Source organism: Monodon monoceros, unplaced genomic scaffold (genome assembly GCF_005190385.1).
Source record: "Monodon monoceros isolate NGI ecotype Baffin Bay Population unplaced genomic scaffold, NGI_Narwhal_1 Super_Scaffold_8, whole genome shotgun sequence".
Taxonomy (NCBI): Eukaryota; Metazoa; Chordata; class Mammalia; order Artiodactyla; family Monodontidae; genus Monodon; species Monodon monoceros.
In genome coordinates, this window is record NW_021703785.1 from 59,648,707 (window position 1) to 59,673,945 (window position 25,239).

The 25,239-nt window shown below is 50.9% G+C and overlaps 1 protein-coding gene across 2 annotated transcripts in view; it reads right to left on the reverse strand.

Moving 5' to 3' along the window:
• ATP7B (ATPase copper transporting beta) overlaps nt 1–25,239 on the reverse strand; it is a 53,738-nt gene that overhangs the window by 13,143 nt on the left and 15,356 nt on the right. For both annotated transcript variants that reach the window (XR_003791658.1, XM_029209737.1), the window contains exons 2-12: nt 23,545–24,733; nt 17,680–17,937; nt 15,723–15,886; nt 14,017–14,178; nt 11,574–11,650; nt 9,988–10,162; nt 8,692–8,925; nt 7,878–7,969; nt 1,402–1,529; nt 1,146–1,300; nt 437–571 (exon numbers count right to left, since the gene is read on the reverse strand). Coding sequence is in view for 1 of the 2 variants with exons in the window: in XM_029209737.1 (XP_029065570.1) it covers nt 437–571; nt 1,146–1,300; nt 1,402–1,529; nt 7,878–7,969; nt 8,692–8,925; nt 9,988–10,162; nt 11,574–11,650; nt 14,017–14,178; nt 15,723–15,886; nt 17,680–17,937; nt 23,545–24,733 (2,769 nt within the window). In the remaining variant the exon portion in view is untranslated. The remainder of the gene's footprint in view (nt 1–436; nt 572–1,145; nt 1,301–1,401; nt 1,530–7,877; nt 7,970–8,691; nt 8,926–9,987; nt 10,163–11,573; nt 11,651–14,016; nt 14,179–15,722; nt 15,887–17,679; nt 17,938–23,544; nt 24,734–25,239) is intronic.

The window sequence follows — 25,239 nt, forward strand, 5'->3', positions numbered from 1 at the left end:
GGGAAGCTGCAAGGTTAGATGGTCTATATGGAGGTAGCCAGCAAAAAATCTATTTTTCTTAAAACTGGTCAAATAATATTATCAAGTTATTGTGACTGACATGACCTATCTTCTGTGATGTGTGCCTCATAACCTCAAAAATGGCCAACAGTGCAAAATGTAAATGCTTTAAGCATTACACCTGAGAGCCAGTGGGGTTTGAAATTATCTAACCAGAAAGCAAAAGGCATCTTTAGTGAAAACCTGCAGGGGTTGCGTAGTTGCATAGCCAGGATTGTCCTACCCTGGCTGAGGTTTTGCTGCCAATAAGTGAAGCAAGCAAATAAGATGTAATGGGTAATTAAAGCCCAGTGAATTTAAGACATGAAAAAATAGGATTAATGGCCATCGATTATTTAAAACCCAACAAGCACACTGCCCACAGCATTCAACTTACAGGGAAGTATTTCTGAACAACACCGAAATCGATGAAGCCGATTACAATCCATACCACCAACGTCAAAGTTGAAATGATGATGATAAATGGGACAAAATACCCACTAAACCGGTCAGCCAGTTGCTGAATGGGTGCCTATGGAAATAAAACACGAAGACCGCGGGAAATTACAATCTCCAAAGAAATAAACCACCACAAGCATGGACAAGGACTGGGATTCCTGGCTCCCTCATTAACTACATTTATTAGTCAATCTCTCTACTCAGTAAAATCTGCCTGATTCTATGGGACTCTTGGAATAATTTCTAGAGAGGCAGCTGAAGTTATATTGCCTTTAAAATTCCTTCACGGGACTTCCCTCGTGGCGCAGTGGTTAAGAATCCACCTGCCAATGCAGGGGACACAAGTTCGAGCCCTGGTCCGGGAAGATCCCACATGCCGCGGAGCAACTAAGCCCGTGCGCCACAACGACTGAGCTCTGCGCTCTAGAGCCCGCGAGCCACAGCTACTGAAGCCCGCGCGCCTAGAGCCTGTGCTCCGCAACAGGAGAAGCCACTGCAATGAGAAGCCCACGCACCGCAACAAAGAGTAGCCCCCGCTCGTCACAACTAGAGAAAGCTTGCACGCAGCAACGAAGACCCAACATAAAAAATAAATGAATTTTTAAAATAAATAATAAATAAAATAAAAAATAAAATCCCTTCATTACCTTGGACATCTGAGCCTCTTCTACCAGCTTCACAATCTGAGCCAAGGTGGTGTCGTTGCCCACGTGGGTGGCAGTGACGAGCACGGAGCCGTGGGCGTTCATGGACCCGGCGATCACCGTGCTGCCGGGCTTCTTCGTGACAGGCATGGCCTCTCCTAGAGGTGGAGAGGAGACCAACGCCACGCGCTGAGCCCCGTCGGCATCCCTGGGGCCTGGCCAGGGTGCTGACGCCTACCCAGAGGGACGGAGTCCTCACCTGTGATGAGGGACTCGTCGGCCATGGTGCTGCCTTCCAGGACTTTCCCATCCACTGGGAACTTTCCCCCCGGGACGACCTTGATGATGTCACCACGTTGCACCAGCTCCATGGGCACCTGCTCCTCTCTGCAACAGACGCCACTCAGGTTACACTCGCGGACCGCGCACAGGAGCTCACCCTCCTGGCCTGTCACCCAGGTCGGGTTCTAGACAAACCGCCTGCTTTACACTGAGCGGCAGTAACCACTTTATCCGCCGTTTACAGACTGAGTCAAAACTGTGCAGCTGCTAAGTACCAGGCGCTGTCCTAGTTCCTGGGAAGCCGGCTGTGAGCAGGACAGCCGAGTCCCAACGCTCATGAGGGCAATTCTGTGGAGCTAACAGACAACAAGCAAGATAGTCCCGGGTCTTAAATAAGTGCTGTGCTGACAACGATGTGACTGGAGGGCTTCCCTCGGTGGTGGCGGAGGAGGAGAGAAGTGGGAAGGCCTCACGCAAAGATGACATTTGAGCCGGACGACAAGAGGGCCCCATATACGGGGAAGGAAAACTCAAGGGAGAGGAAACAGCTAATGCAAAGGCCCTGAGGCGGGACAGAGGGGGCCTCTGATAAATAGGAAGCCAGCAAGCATGGCTGGAGGGACATGAGTGAAGCAGGCAGAACCCGGACCATGTCGGGTCTTGCAGGGCAAAGTGCAGGCTTTGGGCGTTAAGGTTTTCAGTAGGAAAGTGACATAAGCTGGTTCGCATTTTCAAGTCAGCTCTCTGGCTGCTGCATGAGAATGGGCTGTAGGGGCAACAGTAGAAGCTGACAGAAGGGTTCGGCTGTGGCAGCAGTGGCCTGGGCTGGAGACGGAGGGAAGAGATGCCCAGGAACTCTGGGGGGCATGATGTGTCAGCAAGATGTGTGTATGCGCTATGCGCATAAGAGAAGCAAGCATGAGCTCTTCGTTTCAGTTTGAGCAACTGGGTGGATGAGAAGTTGTTTAATGAGATGGAGACGCCTATGTAGAAGCGGCCATGGGAGGGAGAGGGAAGAGAAGGAGTGGAGAGGAGATGAAGATCTCTGTTCTCACGTGTCGGGTCCAAGATGCCTACTTGACTTCCACATAGACATGTCAAGTCGGGAGAGCAGGGAGCTGAAAACTGGATTCGGGCTGAGACTAGAGGTCAAATGGGGAAGCTGTCACAATACAGATAGGATCTAAAGCCTGAAATGGTACGAGCTTCCTCAGGAGTGTGCCTGGAAGAGAGACCTGGGTCCTGGGACATGCGCATGTCAGGAGGCTGAGCAGGTGGAAGGGCCAGCGAGGGATGGGGGCAGAAAAGGAGAGAGTGGGGCCTTCAGGAGGGAGCACCCATCGCACCACATCGCATATGGTGAGGTCGTTACCTAGACACAGATACGTGTAAAACTCATCACGCCGTACACTTGGGATTTGTGTACTTCAGTGAAGGTAAGTTATCTCTTAATAAAAAAAAAAAAAAGGCATATTTTAAAGGGACAGAAAAGGGGGTAGATGCTGGTGAGAGGCTGCAATGAGGATTAAATAAGAGCAGTGGTTGATTTGGTTCATGGAAATGACGTGATGTCTTTGGCAAAAGGGATCTCAGAAACTGGTGGAGGGACAAGGTTGGCTGGAACGGGCTGAGGAGAGGCTGGGAGGTGAGGAAACAAGAAAGCAGCCGAAGACAACGTTCAAAAGAAGTTCTGTGTGAAACAGAAGAGAAAACCAGCAGTAGAAGAGCGTGTGCATTAAGACATGAAATTGTGAATTGTGAGTATATGTGAACTGTCTGCTGGGGAGAACGGTCCCACAGAGAGCGAGAGAGACAGATGGGGGGACAGGAGGGGACGACAGGAATAGAGTCATCCAGGGAGCGAGGATGGCTTTGGCAGCATCTCTCTGAAAGCGTCACAGGGACCAAATTTACTTAACTGTATATGTAACGTTGGCTCATGAACCAATGGGGAGAAAGTCAGAAAAGCAGGGGTGTAGAGCAAGCGGGGCTCTGAGGTTATTTTATGCCTTCCTTTCATTCTACAAAGACTACATTTAAACTATCACAGAGAGAGGGTACAAAAGCCACCTTACTTGAGAAGGAAAACCAGACATGTATTGAGTGCAGGTGCTGTGCTCGATATTGACATGAATCCTCCCCAAACCACGTGAGGTAGGTGACAGTCACCCCTATTTGTTCCCAGGTTGACCTGAGATGCTGCCTGTGGGCACCGAGGGCAGGGCCCGCTGCACAGTCAGTGCTGGTGACTTTGACCATCACCTGACGGACGTGTTCACTGTTGACCGGCCTCCATGTACCAGGCACTGTGCTGGGCTGGGGTTACACACAGGACAAAACTCTCAGGTCTATGACCTAGTAACTAAAGTCAAGTTGGTCTATTTAAGTTCAGTAATGGCCACAATAAAAGAAAGGGAGCACGGAAAAGGAGAGACCTTTAAAGGGGAAGAGGGCAGCAGCCTGAGTCCTGAGTGCTGGGAACAGGTGTGTATATCTGTTTGGTGGCTGGGGGGACAATAAATGAAAAGAAGGGGAGGATCTCTACAACCGAGAATATCCTCTGCTTCTTTTTAAAGTCTCCCAGAGATGGAGACGCCCAGGCTCCAAAACTCCCCTCCAAGGCCCATCTGCACAGCCTGGAGTTTACTGTCCACAGAGGTCTCCGCGGCAAGAGAAGCCTGTGTCAAAGAAGGAGCAGCTGCTCCCGTAGAAAGGAGGTGACGACGGGGGTGTGGGCAGAGACTCCTCTCCCGTAACCTGACTCCTAAGCTTTAAAATGTTTGCTTAAAAATCGTGATTCTTGCCTCAAATGTCCACTGGGTGTCTTTCTAAGAAATCGTTAGTGAGGCTCATCTCCGCTTCATCTAACTTTGAATTTCCCCTTTGAATCTGAATTAACCATATCTTTCTTACTCTGAACAGCTGAGTTTATGGGGAACAGCCCTCTAGGGGGGCAGGTGGCTCCTTCTGGTGAATTCCCAGTCGCATTTCTGCTTCAGAAGCTCATGTCCCCCAAACGCCAAGCTGTGGGAATACAGTTTTTTCCGAGCATTTCTTCAGCTCTGAGGGTTTCTGCCAGCAGCCTGCCCACCTCACCTGTCCCCTCTTCTCTACTCTCCTGCCTCATCTAACACAAAGCAAAAAGACGAAGAAAAAACTTACAAGAGAAGGGCCACTGGGCTATATAACACATATAATTCCGTTTTCCTAATTATAAGAAACAGAACACTTCAACGTGGGAGATTGGGGACCCGCTGTGCAGGCCTCACAGTGTCAAGCACACGCACATGTATGATGCATTTCTTTAACATCTGACAGTCATTTCATGCATTCAGCTAGTGAGGATCTGAGCGCCTGCTATGTAGTCCCAGGACGACTGGAGGCACCAAGTGCTCCAGGCCCCAGAGGACAAGGCAGTCTGACCAGGGGACAAGGGGTCAGGCAAAGGGGAAGGAAGAAAGGCATTGGTTGGAGGGCGGGGGGTGGGCGAGTGCAGGGGCGCCTCCTCCTGGGACCCGCCAGCGGGATGGCCGGGAGGAGACGGAGGGACGTCAGGACCAGAGGCTGAGCCCAGGAGGCACAGGCGCAGATGCCAAGTCTCACGTGCGCGTCTAGGGATGCGGACTTTATCCTAAACCTCCGAAGGACTGGCAGCTACAGAGTATCAGATCTGTGCCTCCAAGAGCTGGATGGTTTGCATGTGGAAAACATCAGGAAGGAGACAAGGCTGGAGCAGGAGGCCAGGGAGGGGCTGTTGCGGGGCTTTAGGGGAGAGAGCCCGGTGGCCTGAACAAGCACGGCAGCGGTGGGAGGGGCAGCGGCCGGGGCCACCAGAGCTTGTGGAGCCGGAATCAAGAGGACGGAGACCAGCTGTGTGGACGAGGGAAGGGAAGGGGTTGCAGAGGACGGCCACTGAGATCTGACGTAGGTTTGGGAATGAAGACACGAGGTCAGGGGACACAAAGACAACAGGGCCAACGCTGAAACCCTGACTATCACCCACATTTAAGGAATGAGGGGCGCAAAGAGAGTGCACAAAGGGAAACGCAAGTAGCAGCTAGGGAAGAAATTACCACTGATCACCTACACAGATGCTCCTGTCACCCAAGATTCCGGGCGGAGAGGAAGGACACGTGCCTCTGGCAGAGGGACAGAGGAAGGGACGGGCTGAGCCCCTCTGAAAGGAGCCAGCTGAGGCGCAAAGCCCCGGTGGCCTGCAGGAGGCGTCGCAGACCTGTCCACGCTGGCCGAGGCCCAGGCCCTGCAGGAGGCTGCCTGGGGCCCCTGGCACAGCACATGCCACGTTACAGGAGGCGAGAGAGCGGCCCTGGCCCTGGCAGGGCAGGTGTGACCACGGCCCGAGCACCCCGTCAGGAAGGTGGGGTAGGAGTGACCACTCCCACCTGTCTGACGGACACGAACCGCAAAACACAGGAGGGGACCCAGCTCCAAGCACATGGCCTGTCTCAGGCAAAGCCAGAAAGAACTCTGGTCTTCTGGCTCCTAGCTTAAAAAGTGATACCACCACACGTGATGGCAGAAGCCAGGCACACAATGTGGGAAAGAACCGGGAGATGCCAGGTGTGGCCCCACCCTCCTTCCGCATCGCGGCCGGCCTGAGCCTTCTGGCAAAGACCCACATCTCCTTGTACTCAGATCGGTGGAGCTGCCCGGGGGGTTGGCATCCTGCCGTCACAGGCCCTTCGAAATGAAAGGCAGAAAGTAAACGCAGCTGTTCATGGCTCAATCCCCAATCTGAACGCCTGCACAGCTCAGGCACTCTCATGTCATTAATTTATGAGGAAAAAGGCAGCCAAGGTACACAACCATGCAGAGCCACCAAAGCGGTCACAAGCCAGCCGCACTGTCACACGGGCTCCTCCCGGCCAGGAGACAGGGCAGCGGAGGCTTAGCAGGAGCCTGTGTCTCCAGGGGCCCAGCCCCCTCTCTGCTGCTCACCTGCCACGGACTCTGGACAAGGTACTTCCCTCCCGAGCTGGGCGCCCGAGGATAGGCGCCCCCTCACGAGGAAGCCATCAGGGTTACATTCGATTATCTATGCGCAGAGCTGGGTAGCATACGTGGCACACGGCAAACTCTCCAATCTCAGCCGTCACTACCATAATTCTGATTATTACTTAAAAACCAGTGTGCAGGCAAAAGCCGGTGCTGCTGTGCTTGGTCAGCCTGAGCCTCGGAAACTTGCAATCCTCACGTCTCACTCACTGGCCCACGGGCTCAACAGAGGTTCGCCCAGTGGCCTTCGGGAAGGAAGGGACCCGCCTTGGCCTCAGGGGCCTGTCTCTCGGAGACACAGCTAGGAAACCAGCAAGAGTGTGATGGACCAGCGGGTGCACAGTGGGAGGGGCACCGATGGTTGCTTCAGTAGTGGGAGAGTTTGGAGTAGGTCGTACCGGATGGTAAGAATCAGCAGAGACGGGGACACTGGAGATAGTAAGAATCCGACAGATGATGGCTCTAAGCAGAGGCCCCGGCGGGGGGATGCCTCTTCTTCCACCGGTGCGGTGGGGAAGGGCAGCTTTGCAGGCTGAGTGACAGGAAACTGATGGGTTTCCCATCACGGTTTCTATTCTCAAGTCAGAAGTGAGATCACAGGCTAAAGGGGAAAGTGGTGGGTCCAGAGAGATTTCAGGAATGCGAGGGAGGCCTAGAAATAACCATTGCCTGGAAGAGGAAAATGGGGCTGACCGGAGAAACACAGAAGCCTTAATTTGTAAAAATGCCCACGTTATTAAATACGCTTTAAGAGTGTAAAGAACATGGGCTCTGCAACCAGCAGCGTAGGTTCTGTCCTAATTCCACTACTTAATACCTGTGTGACCCTGGGCCAGTTGCATAGCCTCTCTGAACCTCAGTCTCTGCATCTGTACAATAAGGGTAGTAAGAGTCCCTTCCTCATAAAGCTTTTTCTTGGATAGATTAAATGCAAACAGGTTAGTATAGCATCTGGCAAACAGTAAATGCCATATAAGTCCCAGCAATAACGACAGTGAGCATTATTGTTTTTAATGTCTGCCAACCTGATAAAGAAGAAAAATAGTTCTCCCATTTTTATTCTTTGGCAAGTTGAACCCCTATCTCTCAGCCTGTCCAAATCCTCCAGATCCTGTGGGCGAGACCCAGCTCATACTCCATGTTCTGTGAAGCTCTGCTTGACCACCACGAGCCTTCCTCTCCTAAGTTCCAGAAATACTGCCTGTACCTCTCACTCATCATCTAGCAAACATACACCCCCTTGAACCCTTGCTTATCTTTTAGTATATAAATGCTTTGTTTACTTAACTGGACTGAGATGGGGCATCTTCCTAACATGTACCGTCTTTGCCGGCCCTCACCAGGTCTAGTGTCACGTCCTTCACACGATAGGTGTGCGATGTGTAGCACACAGGGCTGATCTAAATCGATCAAGGATGTGTGACAAAGACAACCCACCTGATGATTAAGCTGTCCTCCCCAAGGGTCACGACGGTGGCTTCCGTGGCTTGTAGAGACATGAGTTTGGCGAGGGCTTCTGAAGTTTTGCTCTAAGAAATAACCAGAAGGTAGAATGAGAGCGATACTAAGCTGGCCTGTGCAAACCCAGACCATCAATCACAAGGCTGGTGTTAGAGAAAACCCCGCAAGAAAAGGCTGCCTCCCTAACGCGGCCCCTCTGCACGCCTGCGGGCTCTCCCAGGATGAGTGTCACTTACTGCCCATCAACACGCAGCCGTGCCATCCCCGCGCTGAGTGTACAGTGCAACTGAGTTCTATGAATTACATTTCAGATTGAAGAAACAATGCCAGTCTGCCCAATGACTGTTTTCTTTTAGGTTCAATTTAAGTTCTTTTAGGACCTGAGTCCCACTCTCTTATATTAGGATACATTGAAATCTGGGAACAATGCAGGGTGCTAAAAATGGCACGACCCTATGGTGGAAATGTGGATTTCTAGACTAGGAAGCTACACACTCAGTTATGTACCAAGAGGTTCGGTACGAGCTCCGGCCCGAAATCCAGGGTTCTTTCCACTGCGCGATGCATCTGAACAAAGGTTTTAATAATTAACCAGATTAGCTGGGATTTCAGAAGCAGAGGCCAGTTTGGAGACTGGTGGTCAGAACACCTAATTATACGTAGGTTTCATGTTTCTTTAATCCTTGCCCTAGATTGTGTATGATGAGTAATTCTAAACATGGTGCTCAGATAAATTAAGGTTTGTGTTACTGAGGAAACAGTTCTTCCTTTAACCTGAGGCTGCAGTTACCTTTGCCACGTGTTCCAGCCACCGCCCCAGGGCAATGAACACGAAGAGCATGGGGGGCGTGTCAAAGAAGGTCACCGGGCTCCTCTCCGCCTTCTCGGCGACGGCCACCACCAGGATGACGAGGGAGTAGACGTAGGCGATGCTTGTGGCCAGCACGATGAGCACGTCCATGCTGGCCGCCCTGTGTCTCAGAGATTTGTAGGCCTGCACGTAGAAGTACCAGCCCCCGAGGAACTGAAAGGTGGTGAGGGAGAGTGACCTTTGTGACAAGGGCCCTCGGGACTGTAAATACCCTGGGCTCCCCCTCGACGCTGACATGACTTTTTTCCTCCATAAGTGATGTGTACGAAATGTACTTCCTGATTCAGAGGACTTCTGACCACAGGAGTGGCTGATCCAGGGAGACCTTTAAGACCCAGAGCACTGGACAACCTAGATGTCCATCAGTAGGAGAATGCTCAAGATGGTGAAAGAAATCATAGTGCGTTCATACTGTGGACAGTGCTATGCGGTCCCTGAAGACAATGTGCTAGGCCCCTAACCGCTGGTGTGAGAGATGTACACAGTACATGGTTAAGTGAAAAAGCCAGTTATAAATCAGTGTATCTAGTATTATCCTATTTCGGCCAAAAAGAAAGCCTGTGTCTATAGTATGTGAACATGTACACACACATACATACGCACATAAATATGTGTTTTTTTCTATGCAGATGAAGATCTGGAAAAACCAAATTGAGCCTATAAACACTTGCCCCCAGATAATCCTAATTAATATTAATTAATTCTAATATTAAGTCAGGAGTTTCATTTTCTATTCCAAAATAAATGGAAGGCACACTTCCCACTAGAAATACAGCTAGCTACTTAATGCGGTCCCCAGGGCAGAAGTAACACGAAGCCTGCCCCTTTTAAATTATGATTCCTCAGGACCACGTTTCAGTCATTCAAGCCAAGACGTGGAAGAGAGCAGCATGAGCTCCAGGGTGGTCCAGCTGCTGCTTCTAACATCGAATTCAGCTGAACAATAGGCAAACAAGACACACTGGATCACCAAGCCTTGCCGCAGGGGGCTGCTGCTCCAGGGGGAGTCTGGTCATCTGTGGAACTGCCCGTGTTAGAGGACGCCCCCCAGCTGGTCATAAGACAGAAAAAAGCAGCAGCTGGCTGGGTGGTGGGAAAGTGGCAACGAAGCTGCACTTGGAGCGCTCTGAAGGGCTGTGCTGGCCTAAGAGGACAGAGCACCTGCTGGCCACACACAGGCACGCTGGGCAGGTGTGCCCACCCCCCGATACGCACCTGGACAAAGGTACACAAGATAAAGAAGACGAGGTTCAGGATGGACAGTCCCGGGATGATGTTGTGGTCCAGCAGCATAGACTCGTGGGGCTCGTGGCTGGGTATCAACATATAGATCATTAAACCCATGACAGGGATGCCAAACACCAGGCTGCACAGGAAAGACTTCTTCCACCTGGAAAGAAACACAGCAACACCGACATATCAGGTACCGCCGGTCACCTGGCTTCTGGCCCCGTCCCCTCCCGAGGACTTGGTTTGAGACTGGCCTCTGCCACATGTCTGGGACAGACCAGCAAGGGCTAAAGTGAAAGCAAGGCTCTCTCCCTACATCAGCCATCTGAGGGGAACATCAAAGGTCTAAACTTCACTGCAAGGATGCTCCAGAGACATTTAGACACAGCCCCTGCCTGCCCGTGGCTGACGTGGCACCTGCAATCTACAGGTGAGGCAACCGAGGTCCAGAAACTGAGAATTCAGCCCCAAAGAGGTGGGCCATCCTCAGCCTATGGCTGCTACCGCTCTTTTTTCAAACCGCAATCGTTTATAGACTCCCAAGAAAAAGATAGATAAAAGGAACATTTCATTAGTATAAACTTATACACTCAACTTTTAAACTATTACTTAAAATAGAGTCAGTGTGAACAGTGCAGCTGCCTTGATGAAGTCTGAAATCGGGGTCACAGGTGGCAGCCATGGTCTCACATCAGCCTCACCACACACAAAATTCCAACCAAGCGCTCTTGGAAGCTGTAGGAGGCATAGCCTCAACGCGATCTGAAGGCCATGGGTCTGCGAGATCGGAGTCTTACACTCCCAGGCCCCCGCCTGCAAGCCCCGAAAAGACCTCGCTTCCTACCCCACTCCTCTCAGACCGACAAACTTCCACTCATTCTTTGAGGCTCAGATCATGTGTCCCCTGCTTGTTAGCTTCCCAGACTCCCCAGAACCCACCTGCATCATTGCTCACCCGCTCTTCCCAGCCCAACCAAGGGCCCCTCTAAGGTAGGGGTGACACCCTATTCACCCCTAGCACCCGGCACAGTGCCCTGCATACAACAGCGGGCTTGTGTTCGTTGAATGAATGAGTGAACATCTGCAACAGTGAATGAGCTCAGGTCTCCTGCTTCCCGAGCCATTTTCTTTCCACTTGGCCGTAATTCCTGTCCTCGGATCCTAGATCTCGACCCACTCCAGTAAAGTCTTGAAATACTATAAAAGAAAGAACCCACTCTTCCCTTCCTCCCAACGTAAGTGCTGTCCAATCTGTTAGCGACCAGCCATAGGTAACTATTTAAATTAAAATTAGTTAAAATGAAGGGAAATTAAAAATTCACTTCCTGAGTCACACTGGCTGCATTTCATACTGGGCAGTGCAGATATAGAGTGTTTCTGGCACAGCAGAAGGTACCGTGGAACAGCGCTGTTTTAGAGGATTAACGTTACGGGGTGAAGGCAACTAATTCAGCAGAAGGCGCTGTGGAAGGTGGGGGTAGCAGGGACACCGATCAGCACCGAATGAGGTAGAGGCGGGCCAGGGGAGGGCAGCCCTTAGAGCTACAGTTTATCTTCTGTGTTCTACCTACTGCTTTATTTCCAGCTTGTGGTCCAAGTGATGAGCGCTGGGGTTCCTCTGGGCCAGGGAGACATGAAAGCCGATTTCCTTGTTATTAGAAAGAGGAAACAAGAAAGAAGGCACTTGGTTAAAACAGGCATCAGTAGAAACCATTTTACATCTTTGGAAATAAGAAAGTTAATCTAGGGCTTCCCTGGTGGCGCAGCGGTTCAGAGTGTGCCTGCCAATGCGGGGGATGCGGGTTCGAGCTCTGGTCTGGGAGGATCCCACATGCCGCAGAGCGGCTGGGCCTGTGAGCCACAATTACTAGGCCTGTGCGTCTGGAGCCTGTGCTCCGCAACAACAGAGGCTGCGATGGTGGGAGGCCCGCGCACCGTGATGAGGGGTGGCCCCCACTTGCCGCGACTAGGGAAGGCCCATGCGCGGAAACGAGGACCCAACGCAGCCACAAATAAATAAATAAATACATTAAAAAAAAAAAAAAAAAAAAGAAAGAAAGTTAATCTAAAACCGCCTCAGAGGACTGTATTGGTTTTTCCGCTCACGACTTTTGTCCCCATGTCACTGTACAGATCCCGTCGGAGGTTCCACGGCGACTGCTGCTCCTTCTGTGGGCAAAGGCAGCAGACGCCGGGAGGTGACTTAGCACACCCTGAGCTGATCGATGTTGAGTTATAAACGCGGGATCTGTGAGTTATGGACTCCGCAGTATCAAGCGGTCGGGAGTATCGCTCTCTGTAGGAGGAAACTGAAGGTCAGGGATTAAACTCCCGTCCAAAGCTACAGCATCATCGGAAGCTCTGAATCCAGCTGCAGGCCCCCCCACCCCGGCTCCAGCCCAGGCCTCTCCCAACGAGCAGACCTTGGCTCCGGCAGTATCTGTGGTTTTCTCAGGGATTCTCTCAAGCGATTCTTTCACCGTTTTGCTCCTCCACCCTCTCTATCTTATTTGATCTGGTTGCTAAATCTCTGATTCCCTGTATAACATTATACAGGAAAGGTTGTCAGGAAATGTCCTGTCAGTCAGCACGATGTAAAGAGGGGCCCTGGGACTCTGATGTTGGGATTTTACTCAAAAATTACGAGTTACGTTGGAAGAAAGAGCATGTAAGGCCATCTAACGACAAATCCTTTACAACTAATACCGGCCCAATTACATCAGGAAAAGATGCCCCAGAGATGCAGGAATGGGGGCCAGACATTGGCAATATACCTCAAGTAAGAACTAGCAGGGGACTGCAGCGGGCTGGGCAGTTGGGTGGAGGCCAGCAAGGATTAGTGCCTCAGTTGACTTCTCTCCCTCATTAATGCCTTATCACTACTGTTCTGTAAGACCCGTGGGGTGGCAGAAACCGGATGCCCACTGAGCTTGGAACTAGGAGATCTGGGTTGGAGCACCAGCTCTGCAACCTTTAGCTGGGTACCAGGGATCAAAGTCTCCTAACCTCTCTGGGGGATCTCTCCTCATCTGATAAAGAAGCTGCATTGTCTGCCTCTAAGATTGAGGCACTGTATCAACAGCAGTAGCAGCATTTGCACCTCAAAGAGCTCTGCATGGCCAGACAACAGACAGCATCTCTCTTAACACACACACACACACACGAAAATTTAAAACAACTTGAAGCCTGCTATGAGATGTTTAATTTCATAAGGAATTTCATAAGCAGTAGTTTCTGCTAAACTTCACCATTAGTTGTTATGAGTTCATCTTGCTCGGTTTTGACCATCTTGACCCATTCAGATCACCACTAATGCTCATCTTCTCCTGGTGTGGTATGATACAGACCTGAGAGAGGACACAGAATGTCTGTGGACAAAGTGAGGGAACGATGAGGGTGGGAGTACAGAAAACTACTGTGATTGATTTTCCAAAGGAGAAATGACTAAACTCTCCACCTGTAAAGGAGGCCTAGTATAGTGGTCAAACGCAGTGTAATTCTTCCCAACACCAACATTCCTTTGGTCTGTAGATACGTGACACAGATGTAAATATTACTTAAAAGACTTACAATTAGGCAATTTTTTTTTTGGGGGGAGTCACACCGCATGGCTTGTGGGATCTTAGTTCCCCAACCAGGGATCGAACCCAGGCCGTTGGCAGTGAAACACTGGACAGCCAGGGAATTCCCACAATTAGGCAATTTAATACCATGTGCCAGGAATCTTGGCAATACTGCTGTTTCTCAGGGAATATCTGAAATTAAAACAATAATAATGTCCTTTTCTCCCCATCTTTTTCTTACCCATTCACTGATTCCCCCCTCAAATTATCTGATATTTACTAAACGCTCACAAGTTGAGTCACCTTATTTCCATGGGAAATCTTGAAGGATTTTAGATTAGGTGATTTTTTTTTTTTTTTGCTTAGCTATATTTTGCTCATTTTTCTATGATGATTATAAACCACTGTGTTTTAAAAGGTGGGTACAATATTCTTTTGATAAATGATTTACCTCGATTATTTTGACAATATCCCGCGGACCAATAATTTCAGGATCAAACTTCACGTGGGCTTTGCTGGTGGCAAGAGCCACAGAGGCGTAGGTGATGCCGTTTGTCCTTGTGAGTTTGGACTCTATGTTGTGAACACAGGAAGTGCAGGTCATCCCCGTGATCTGCGGCAAAGGATGACAAAGATCCCACTGACCCAGGATCCAGAGGATCCCACCAAAGGCACACAGGGAGTTGGGTTAACAGGCAGCCACCAGTCTGTCCTCCTTCCCAAGATGCTGGACTCACAACCCCCAGGTGCAAGATTTTCACCCCGGACATTCCCGCAGGAGCCTCGGGGATATAAACAGTGGTTCTTCCTCAACTCACGTACAGGAGACCAATCACTAAGCAGATGGCAAGGACCAAGGCCCCACTCGCAGCTCTGCTAACAACGGGCTTTCACAGCACTCTACGCCCTGTGTTGGTTATGCATTTCTGCCACCCCGTGCTGTGTGCACTGAGAAAGCAGTTCCAAGTGAGCCAGCCACCCCTGTACTATGCATTAGGCAAGCTGGGCAACTCACTCTTCTGAGTATCAGTGGTCAGCACTTCCCAGAATACAAATTAAATACAGACATGAAATGCCTGAGCATGTGACGACAATACAACTATAGGACACTGTAATAAGAAAAAAAAAAACATTGTTCAAAAAGATGTTTTCACCTTCCCCACTGATTGTCTTGCTCTATATTTCCACACTGCAGTGTGAGCAGAGATGTGCACCTCGGGCCCTGGAGGTCTGACCCAGCGAGTACTACACTGTGCCCCTCTGCACACACCGAGGCCCAGCCAGAGCAAAGGATTTGCTCTGCAAAGAACTCCACTTCTCGGGAGCTCAAGGTGCCACGTGTGTCCACAGTACTTTTTCTTCAAACATTTACTTACCTACCACTAATGGCACTGACTAAACACAGCAAGGAAGTTTTCACTTCGGTAAACAGCGTTATTCAATTCCTTGTGGATTCCTTCTAAGTCTCCCTTTATTTGCACAAAAAGAGCTTTGCGCAGAAGTGTTTGTGAACACAGCATATTTGAAATACTAGAGCCATCTTCTGTCCTCGATGATTTGTTGACTAGAGCCACTGGCAGCAGTGGGCAGACAGGAAACAATACCAGCGCCTCATCCCTCCGCTCCCCAGCAGCCCTGGAAACAGCACCACCCCCGGCGTTCACCCCGGACTGAGCGCCTGGGGACACTCTGGTCACCAAGTACCTTGTAGACACACCTGTACCTACAAGGTGGCCCCGACTGCCTCACTCACTCCCATCCCGTCCCGGGGCCTCGAGATGCCTCTGGCATTCCAGCTTCCTCTCGGCCTCACGGGACGTGTTCCTGTTCGACTCCCTCGAGCCACAAGCTCAGGGCAGCTGCCGTCTCCAATTCCTCTTCCTCCAACGCCGTTGCCTCCTCCTCCCGATACCCTGACGCGCCTGGCGGGACCTGGCGGGACACGCGCCTGCGACTTTCTGACATAGTGGACATTCCTTCACAAAACGAGCAGGTCCTTGTCACTGGCTTCAAAGGAAAACCCAATAGCAACGAACAGGATACATGCAAGAAGGGGGAACATCCTGACCACAACCCCGGTTGCCGTCAGAAGGCCTCCGTGGGCTGTCTCAGGCCTGCACCCCCTGGCCCCCGCTCCAGCCCAGCTGCTGCGCTTACAATCAGCTCGAGGTCGCCGTCTGAGCCCGCGCAGTCCTCCATCACCTCTGCCTTGAAGCCCAGGTCCTGGATGAGCTGCACTATCTCCAGGGGCTGGATAACTTCCGGGTTATACTTCACCTCTGCCTTTCCAGCCATCAACGCAACCAGCACAGAGAGAATCCCTGAAACCAGCAGGGCACAGCTGGAACACTCCAGGCAAGGCCTCGGGGGATGATGTGTTCAACATAAGCTAACAAAGAAAAACCTCTGCCCCAGAAGCTTCTAGAACAGTGGTTCTCACACTTGGCTGTGCATTAGGATCACCTGGGGTGGGGGGCAGGGGGGAGGGCTTTTAACAATCACCTGACTGGTGATTAACTCTTAACCCAGACCAATTAAATCAAAATCTCTCAGGGTGGATACCAGGCATCTTTTTCCCCCCTTTTTAAAGCTCCCCAGGTGATTCTCACACTTTATTGGGCATATGACTCACCTTAGGCCCTGGTTAAAGCAAAGACGCTGATTCAGTGGGTCTGGGGAGGGTGTGAGGTTCTGCAGGCCTGCCCCTCTCCCAGGCACGGCCCATGCTGCTGGCCCGGCGGGCGCCGCTCTGAGGCAGGCTCTGGGGGACACAGGTGCGGGCACACACCTCAAAGCAAGGGACAGTGTCTGCAGCAGGCAACTGCTGTCACATAATGGGTGTACTTTTTTCTCCACTTCCAGACACAGGAGAAAAAAATCACTTTCAAAAGTGGTTTTCCATACTCTTCTTCAGTTTTTAATCACTTTCAGGAATGAAAAAGAAATCCTGCGGACTATCTTGCTACCACTGTTGTTTAGTTTAAGGGGGAAAGAAAGGTTCATTCACATAAATGAAAGGAATGATGTGCTTTAGAAAGAATGTCATAAAGGATAAATATGAGGGATTCAAGTCGGGAAGAGAATCATGGGCCCTGTGAGACACAGGTTAGCTTTTGAGCCGCCAGCCCACAGGTGACAGAGGAGCTCCTAGAACACCTTGGTTTGAGAGCCACCTTCTAGAGCTCCAGGAAGCTGCAGGCTTGATGAGCAGGAGGCGGGAAGCATGTTATCCTTGAGCCGGAGCAGAAAGACCCACGTACGGAGCCACAGGAAGAGAGAAGGTGACCCCGGAGGCCAGCAGAGTCACGGTTAAGATATTTTCCAAACAAAAAATTGGGACAGGATTTTCGCTGCACTCTCAGCTTTAAGAAACCAGATCGGGGGCTTCCCTGGTGGCGCAGTGGTTGGGAGTCCGCCTGCCGAGGCAGGGGACACGGGTTCGTGCCCCGGTCCGGGAGGATCCCACGTGCCGCGGAGCGGCTGGGCCCGTGAGCCATGGCCGCTGAGCCTGCGCGTCCGGAGCCTGTGCTCCGCACCGCTGAGCATGCGCGTCCGGAGCCTGTGCTCCGCCAACGGAAGAGGCCACAACAGTGAGAGGCCCGCGTACCGGAAAAAAAAAAAACCAAAAAACAGATTGGCAATGTTGTTTAGAGGACAAAACTTTGGCATTTCCGCAACACGCTATGATTTACAATGACAACAGGACAGAATGAAGGCTATTTATGTGTTTGACCGTAAGAGGCTTTGGAAGGGAAAACCACAGACTACTACCAGGACAAGCTAGTTGGGGAGACCACCCATGACAGTACCTTGACCTTTAAACTGGATTCCCCATGGCTAACTTACTCAGCAATCCATTTTATCTCAAACTAAGTACTTCTTAAAGAGCAGAGCGCCAACTGCCCCAGAACATTAGACAAACATCTGTCCTATCACACAATGAGCCGCTGCCAGATGATCAGGGCTCCTGATAAATGCAGTCAGTGGAGACGCCCAAGGCCATCGTGTGCCAAGGGCACACCGCCCCACGTTGCTGACCGTGGCCTCCAGCAGTCTACACGCTACCATCCACAGCAGCATCCCAGCTCGGCGCGGCGCGGTGGAGACCTCTTACCAGCTTCTTTCTGCAGGTTCCTCTCTATGTTGGACACACAGGACGCGCAGGTCATGCCTCTGACCTGTAGAAAGCACTTCTGTGGGGCCACGGTTTCGGAGGCCCGAGGGCACTTGGACACGAGGCCGGGGTTGTGGTTTGTAGGGAGACCCCCGGGCTGGGGAGTCGCGTTCTGCACGGACACAGGTGCACCAGCCGCTGTGTGCCCCGTGGCGCTCCCAGCACTGTGGTTCCCAGCGTGGGTGCTGGAACAGTTTTCTAGGATAGAATGTCACAAATCATTCAGATTAGAAGAATGGATAATTTTTTTTCCGGAACAGGAGGCTCAAGCTTGACAATGTTCAGATGAAAGTTCCTGGAGAAGATAAAGGGGGGTTGGTGTTTCCATCACTGTCTCTCCCTCCCCACAACCAGACGGAGGCACTCGATTCCATACATAGGAAAACACGCCGATACTGCAAGGACGGAATGTTCTGGGTAGACGAATGCTCTAATGAGACAATGGCGGTAAAGCAGTGGTAAGAACACACCAGGCACCCTGCTAAGCACACGTCTGGCCTCCTTTAACTGTTAACATAGCCCTGTGGCAAGTACTACTACCATCCCCATTTTACAAGTGAAGAAAAGAGTTACAAGAAATTAAATGCTTTGCCCCAAACCCCTCAGGTATGAAGCAGGGAATCGAGCTTCTACACCTGGCCACATCCTGGTTAACAGAGGTCCTCTCCCTCCCCATGACAATCAAAATGCCCCAAAACACCTCTATTGAGTCGCTGGCCCTTTTCTCGTCCTTTGTCTAGGTCCTACATACATTTTGGGCAGGAACCCTTTGTCAGCTGTACCCACTGCAAACGCTGGCTCCCAGTCTGTGGTTTGCTTTCTCACCCTCATCTAACGGTATTTCTTTTGATAAAAGAAGTCCTTGACGTTAATGAAGCCCAACTTAGAGTCAACTAAACCAACTTCAATGGTGAGTGCACCCTGTGCTCTATTAATAGATGTGTCTACCGCCACGCTGAAAATATCCAAGACATGTTCTCCTGGCACCTCTGTTATTTTAAATGAACCTCCACATTCAGGCCACTGATATACTTCAAATTAACTTCCGTGTAGGTCTGAGCTGATAGCCAAGGGTAATTTCTTTCCATTTGGACTTCCAGTAGTCCGGCTCCAATGATGAAAGTTCTCCTTTCCCCACCGAGTACCAGGGGTCAGGGAGCAGACATCTTTGGGGGCCATTACTCCACCTACCACGCATATACAGACCAATGTAACTAACCATCGACCAGATCAAGATACAGAAAATTTCATCACTCCAAAAAGTCACAGTTTTGTGATGACACAAAATACCTTGAAGAGTATGTAGGAAAAAATGACATCATTTGATGATGAACTCTCCTTACTTCAAAGTCCACAGCTGCAAAACATAGAAGCTCATTTTCTGGAAAGTGCTAAAACTACTTCCACTCACTTTAAGAGTGCAGTCGATGGACGAAGACCCTCCAGTGCTCTGGCCTTACAGCCCTCCACCTTCTGGATGCAGAGACCATCACCTCACCCAGCACAGCTCTGCTCTCCTGGACTTTGTCCTTCTTCAAAATGACTCCACCCCTTGGATGTCAGCTCTTAACATTCTAGCTCCCACCCCCACCAAACCCTCCTGCACCTGTCCAGCCCCTCCCTCTTTTTCCAGTCCATCACCACCTCCTGGATTCACTTGCCTTTCTACCCAAATATTGTTGTCAACGATTTCAGTAGTATTCGTTAGACCTCCAACACTGAGGTCGAACTCAACTAAATTCTGGGCTTCTGGAGATTGCTAAAAAAAAAGTTTAAATAAATTAACAAAAACCCAAATAAGCCTACGCTACTGGGTCCTTTATCCACCTATGCCAACACTACGGGTGGGCATATAAATTGATTTGACTTTCTGGAAATCTATTTGACAGTATTATCAAAAATGGTACCTCTAATTGCTTGGCACTTAGTAGGGGCACAATAAATATTTGTGATGGAATGAAATAATGCTGATACCCTGTGACTCAGCAATTATGCTTTCAGATATTTATCACAAGGAAATAATTAAGTACGTGCACAAAGGAGAAACAAATCACGTAGTTTGAAGACTGTCTTCACGGACAATTGTATTTACAGTCACAACAATCCTATCAGTATTATTTACAATGACATCCACACAAAATAGATGGGAAAAATAAAGAGGAAATGAAGTTATGGTACACCCATATGCTGGGATGCCATGCGGCCGCTGAACATGGTACTGCAGACACACGGATGGACCCGTAAGTTATGTTTATGATAAGTCGCAGGGCGAAAAAGAGATTACAAAACTATGTATGATACAAACCTATATATTTCTATATAAAAATGATATAGGCTCTGGGAAAAGTCCAGATGAGCAGCTATGAAATGAAGAACACTGTGTGCATTTGCAGGGAGAGCATTCCAGACACAGGGGACAGCAAGTACAAACCCTGAGGTGAGAACAAGCCTGGTAAGAGGAACTGAGTCAGGGCTAGAAAGGTGGTGGGTGAGGGAGCGGCTTAGGGACCACCATGAGGACTCTTCCACTCACAATACAAGACGGGATGGGCCAGGAGGGTCAGCAGCGCGACAGGATCGCTGTGAAAGCTGGTTGGGGACCGGGATGGAAGGCAGGAAGCAGGGAGACCAGTTTGGACCCCCTTCCAGGATCCAGGAGCAGAGGACGGTAGCCTGCACCAGGATGCTGGCCTGTCTCCTCCGCCTGGCGTGCAGTCCTGCCCTTTCCTGCCTGTTCAGATCCTACCCATTCTTAAATCCTATCCACGCCCAACTCCATGGTCACCCCTACATCATGTCCTTGGGAGCCCCACAAGCGGGTATTGGATTCTCTCCTCTTCTGAATCCCAAAAGCATCTGACCTACACCTTCCTTGTTACAACATTTATTCTAACCTGCCTTGGATGATACAAGGGGCCTCTGTGACCTGCTTCCCCGGGAGAGTGTGAACCGCTGTGGGTGGGTCCTGGACTGCCACTGAGCACTTCACGGCAGCTGGCACAGGACCCGGGCCCCAGAAGACCCCCAGCACGTGCAGGGGTGAGGGAACCGTGCCCTGAAAGTGACATCACTCACTTATGAGGGTGAGAGGAACATGCTATACGTAACAGGTGAATTTTCCTCACTTTGTATTCATGTATCCCATCCATCCATCCATTCATCCATTCAAAAACTACTTACCATGCAAACAAGTGAACAAGTAACAGCTGCCTTCTACAACCAGGTCTAAATGTACTTTAGCTGTCAAGTAAGGGACGGAAATTCAATGCCTGTCTCTTGCCCGTATGCTCTCAGACCCTTTCCCTCCCTCCTTCCCCCTGCTCCACTACCAAGGGGCTGACCCCTGCAAACCACTTTTCCCAGGCTCCCTTGTCAACTGGTTTCTGATTAAATTTGGCACATGGAGGTAACAAACAGGAAACAACAGGACAGAAAGGAGGAGGACCCAAGTGTTTGCCATCCCTCCACCGGGGCCCCGGCTCCTGCCATAGCCTTGCCCTTGGCCAGTTCCCACCAGGCAAGCTCAGCCCCTGGGCTCGTGTAAACTAAACACCTGCCTTCCCTCAGACCCTCCCATCTGTGGGTGGTTTTCCTGTTTTTTAATTTCCTGTTTTCCCTCCCAGTTCCTGTTTGGTTTTTCAGCTCTGTAATCTCGCTCAAGAGTTCCCTCCATCAGCTGACCTGAGACCCTGCCTGTCCCAGCCCATTATTTCCTTTCTCCTTCATTTCCTTCACAAACACCTACTGTGTGCTGGGTGCTGCGGAGTCAAAGGAGAAACAAATCACATGGTTTGAAGACAGTCCTCAAGGAGCCCCTGGTCAATCCAGAATGACCGACCAAATACAAATAATGCCTTTTTCGTATTTAAGTGGCTATAAAAGACAGTCACCAGCACACTTATGGTTTATCCTAAATTAAGACTGCCAGGTAAAATACAGGACATTCAGGTAAAATTGAATTTCAGATAAACAGTAATTTTTTAGTATGTCTCAAATACTGCACAGGACATACTAATATTAAAATGTTACTCATTGTTTATCTGAAATTCAAACTTAACTAGGTATCCTGTATTTTTATTTATTTTTATTTTTTTGCAGTACGCGGGCCTCTCACTGTTGTGGCCTCTCCCATTGCGGAGCACAGGCTCCATACGCGCAGGCTCAGCGGCCATGGCTCACGGGCCCAGCCGCTCCGCGGCATGTGGGATCTTCCCGGACCAGGGCACGAACCCGCGTCCCCTGCATCGGCAGGCGGACTCTCAAGCACTGCGCCACCAGGGAAGCCCGTCCTGTATTTTTATTTGCTAAATCTGGTTCCCTAAATACCTCTTGGGCTAAACATAATTCTCATAATTCTGGCTAATAAAAATCCCTGTTTTCTCTCCAGGTTTACGTAGTCAAGTTCAATTATTCTGCGTTATGTAGTTCAATGCAACTTTCTTTTTACTGCTGATAACTTGATTCCACTGTTCTAAGACTTTAAACCTTATACAAATATAGCAGATGACGACTACATACTACATGTCTTAGCTTCTGAGTACGGGATTTACTGTTCCAGTTTCCTTATTGATTTTTGTTTAAAAAAACAAAACAAAACAAATCTCCTTCCTGAAACTTGGTACAAAGACAAAGCCCAGAATGGGGCCCAGTCACTCCACATGACTCACCCGCTCCCCTTGGGGGTGGGTGGTGCAGGGGCCTAGGAAGGGCTCCTCGGGGCGGGGGGAGTGAGTGGGAGTCAGCCATGAGGGGCAGGACAGGGGGCCCGGCCGTGTTTCTGCCACCTCCCATGGCTCACTGGCTCACTCCCACCCACCCACCCCCAGAGGGAGCCCTCCCTAGAAGCCCCCCTTCCCCCTCACAGGGCTCACACCTGCTGCCCCGCGTGGTTTCCCCCTCCCTGCTACCACATAAGTTCTTGGGGTGGGGGTGGGGGAAGGTACCTCGCTGCTCAGCATCCCACAGCTCACACAGACCTGGTGAGGGGCAGAAACACGAAAGACGCTAAGACAACTTGCTGGGCTCCCGAGTGAAGGAAATGGAGGGGAAAACAGACAAGTGAGTGGCTGGCGGGTCAATGGGAGGGGGCCTGGGGACAGCCACCACCCTGGCAACTGTCTAGTGACGTGGCATCAAGGTATGTGGGCACCTCGCTTTGGGAAGGCTGTCATACACCCCCTCTTCTCACAGCCATGGTCGGGGGTGGGTGGGAAGGGAAACCATCATCATATCCTTCCCTTCTTTCCCACTTTCAACAGAATGGGCTCCAGGTGGTGAGACCAGGGTCCTGTTGTCTTTATTATTCTGTTTTGTTTAGCAGAGAAATCTCAGAGCAAATGATGATGTTTCCTTTGGAGAGAGAAGGGCCAGGTGTTCCCAAAGTACTCTTTTTAAAAAGAACACAGGGGCTTCCCTGGTGGCGCAGTGGTTAAGAATCCGCCTGCCAATACAGGGGACACGGGTTCTAGCTCTGGTCCGGGAAGATCCCACGTGCCACGGAGCAACTAAGCCCGTGCACCACAACTACTGAGCCTGCGCTCTAGAGCCCGTGCACCACAACTAGTGAAGCCCGCTCGCCACAACTACTGAGCCCACGTGCTGCAACTACTGAAGCCCATGCTCCCAGAGCCTGTGCACTGCAATGAAGAGTAGACCCCGCTCGCCGCAACTAGAGAAAGCCCGTGAGCAGCAACGAAGACCCAACACAGCCAAAAATAATAATTAAAAAAAAAAAAAGAACACAGAATCAGTGCTCTCTTCAGAAAAGAAGCTAAAAATCCAAGGAACTTAGCATCAACCACGTACCAGCCAGGACGGAGGCCTCGAATCCCATGTCCTCCACCGCAGCTCGGAGTTCTGCTGGGTGAGTTAGAGATGGATCGTAGAGAACCGTTCCTGTCCCTTCAGCCAAAGACACTGAGATACGCTGCACTCCCTCCCTCTGGGAAACCAGGCCCTCGATGGACTGGACGCAGGACTCGCAGGTCATGCCAGCGATGGCCAGCACTGCAGCACAGCGCACGCCGGGCGCCTGGGGGCTCCTGGTGTCTGTCCCACTCCCTTCCGCTCCATCGGGTAGAGAGACTTTAAAGTTCCCAGGTGGCAGAGCCTCAATGGCCCTCTGCAGGGTCCCTGGGGAGATGCGGGAAGGGTCGTACTGGACTTGGGCAGTCCCGTTCTCCAGGGACACTTGGATACTCTGAACCCCTGGCTGCTGGCCAATATTTTCTTCGATGTTCAGGACACAAGACTTACAGTGCATTCCATCCACTCTCAGATACAGGGGCACCCCCTGGCTCCCCGAGGTCTCTGAGTTATTGCCATTCTGGTTGATGGAAGCCTGAGGGGCCTTTGGGTGGATGCGCTGGAGCTGCCTGATGTCAATTGGACCCAGGCTCACGGGGGCCACCTTGTTCTTGATGACGGCTTCAAACCCCATGTCGTTCACGTGGTCCCTGAGGTCTTGGGGTTGGATGAGGTAAGGCTGGTAAGTGATGACTGCCTCCTGGTTGCTGAGCGAGACGCGGACCCTCACGACGCCCTGCAGTTTCCCGATCTTGCCTTCTATGGAGCTGACGCAGGACTGGCAGGTCATGCCCTCCACCCGAAGCTTGACCACAGCCTCCAGGGCGGGCGAGAACCTGGATGGCCGGGAGGCAGCCTTTCCCTCCGCCACAGTGGCCTGGAAGCCCATGTCCTCAATCTGACAGCAAACCTGAGGCAGGCTCAGGACCGAGGGCATGTACCTCACCATGGCGCTGCCCTGCTCCAGGGAAACCTTAACGCTCACGATGCCTTTCAGACTAGACACCCTGCCCTCGATGGACTTCACACACGACTGGCAGGTCATGCCCACGATGCTGATGGTGCCGGTGGCCGTCTGAGAGGGGTGCACGCCATCCAGGCCGTGCTCGTAGCCATTGTTGTCAAAGGCAAAACTCTGCTTCATCGTTGGCTCCCAGGTTCGAGCAGGCCAGGAAAGCTTAGGCAGGATCTAAAAGGAAGAAAAGAACATTTTGTATCCTTAAAACTAAACATTTTCTAAAATCTCCCAGCTTGTGTGGCACTGAGAAAATGGAAAACAATACCACTGGTGTCCAAACATCCCAAGAGTATGAGAACATTAAAAAAGGGGAGGAAATCTATAAAGACATTACTTATCATATGAAAGGGTTCAGAGGGGCTCCTTCTAGCTCTGACTTTCTGTGATTCTGAACCCAGAAGTCAACTGCCCACCTTGGTAGGAGGCATGAAGGTTTCTGTGGGAAAGGAGAGCACGATGGGGCTGACCCGCACAGAACAAGCATGGCAGGCCTATGACAGAGGCAGAGAGCACAGCAGCCCGCAGCAGAAGGGCACAGGTCTCACAAGACCTCCCCGACTCCAGCTGACACCTGAAATCTCCCCACTGGACTTGGTCCTTTCAGCTTAAACTCTGGACGTCCTGCTGGAATGCAAATACACAGAATAGGCCACACCCAAATTCTGCATCTCTTTCTA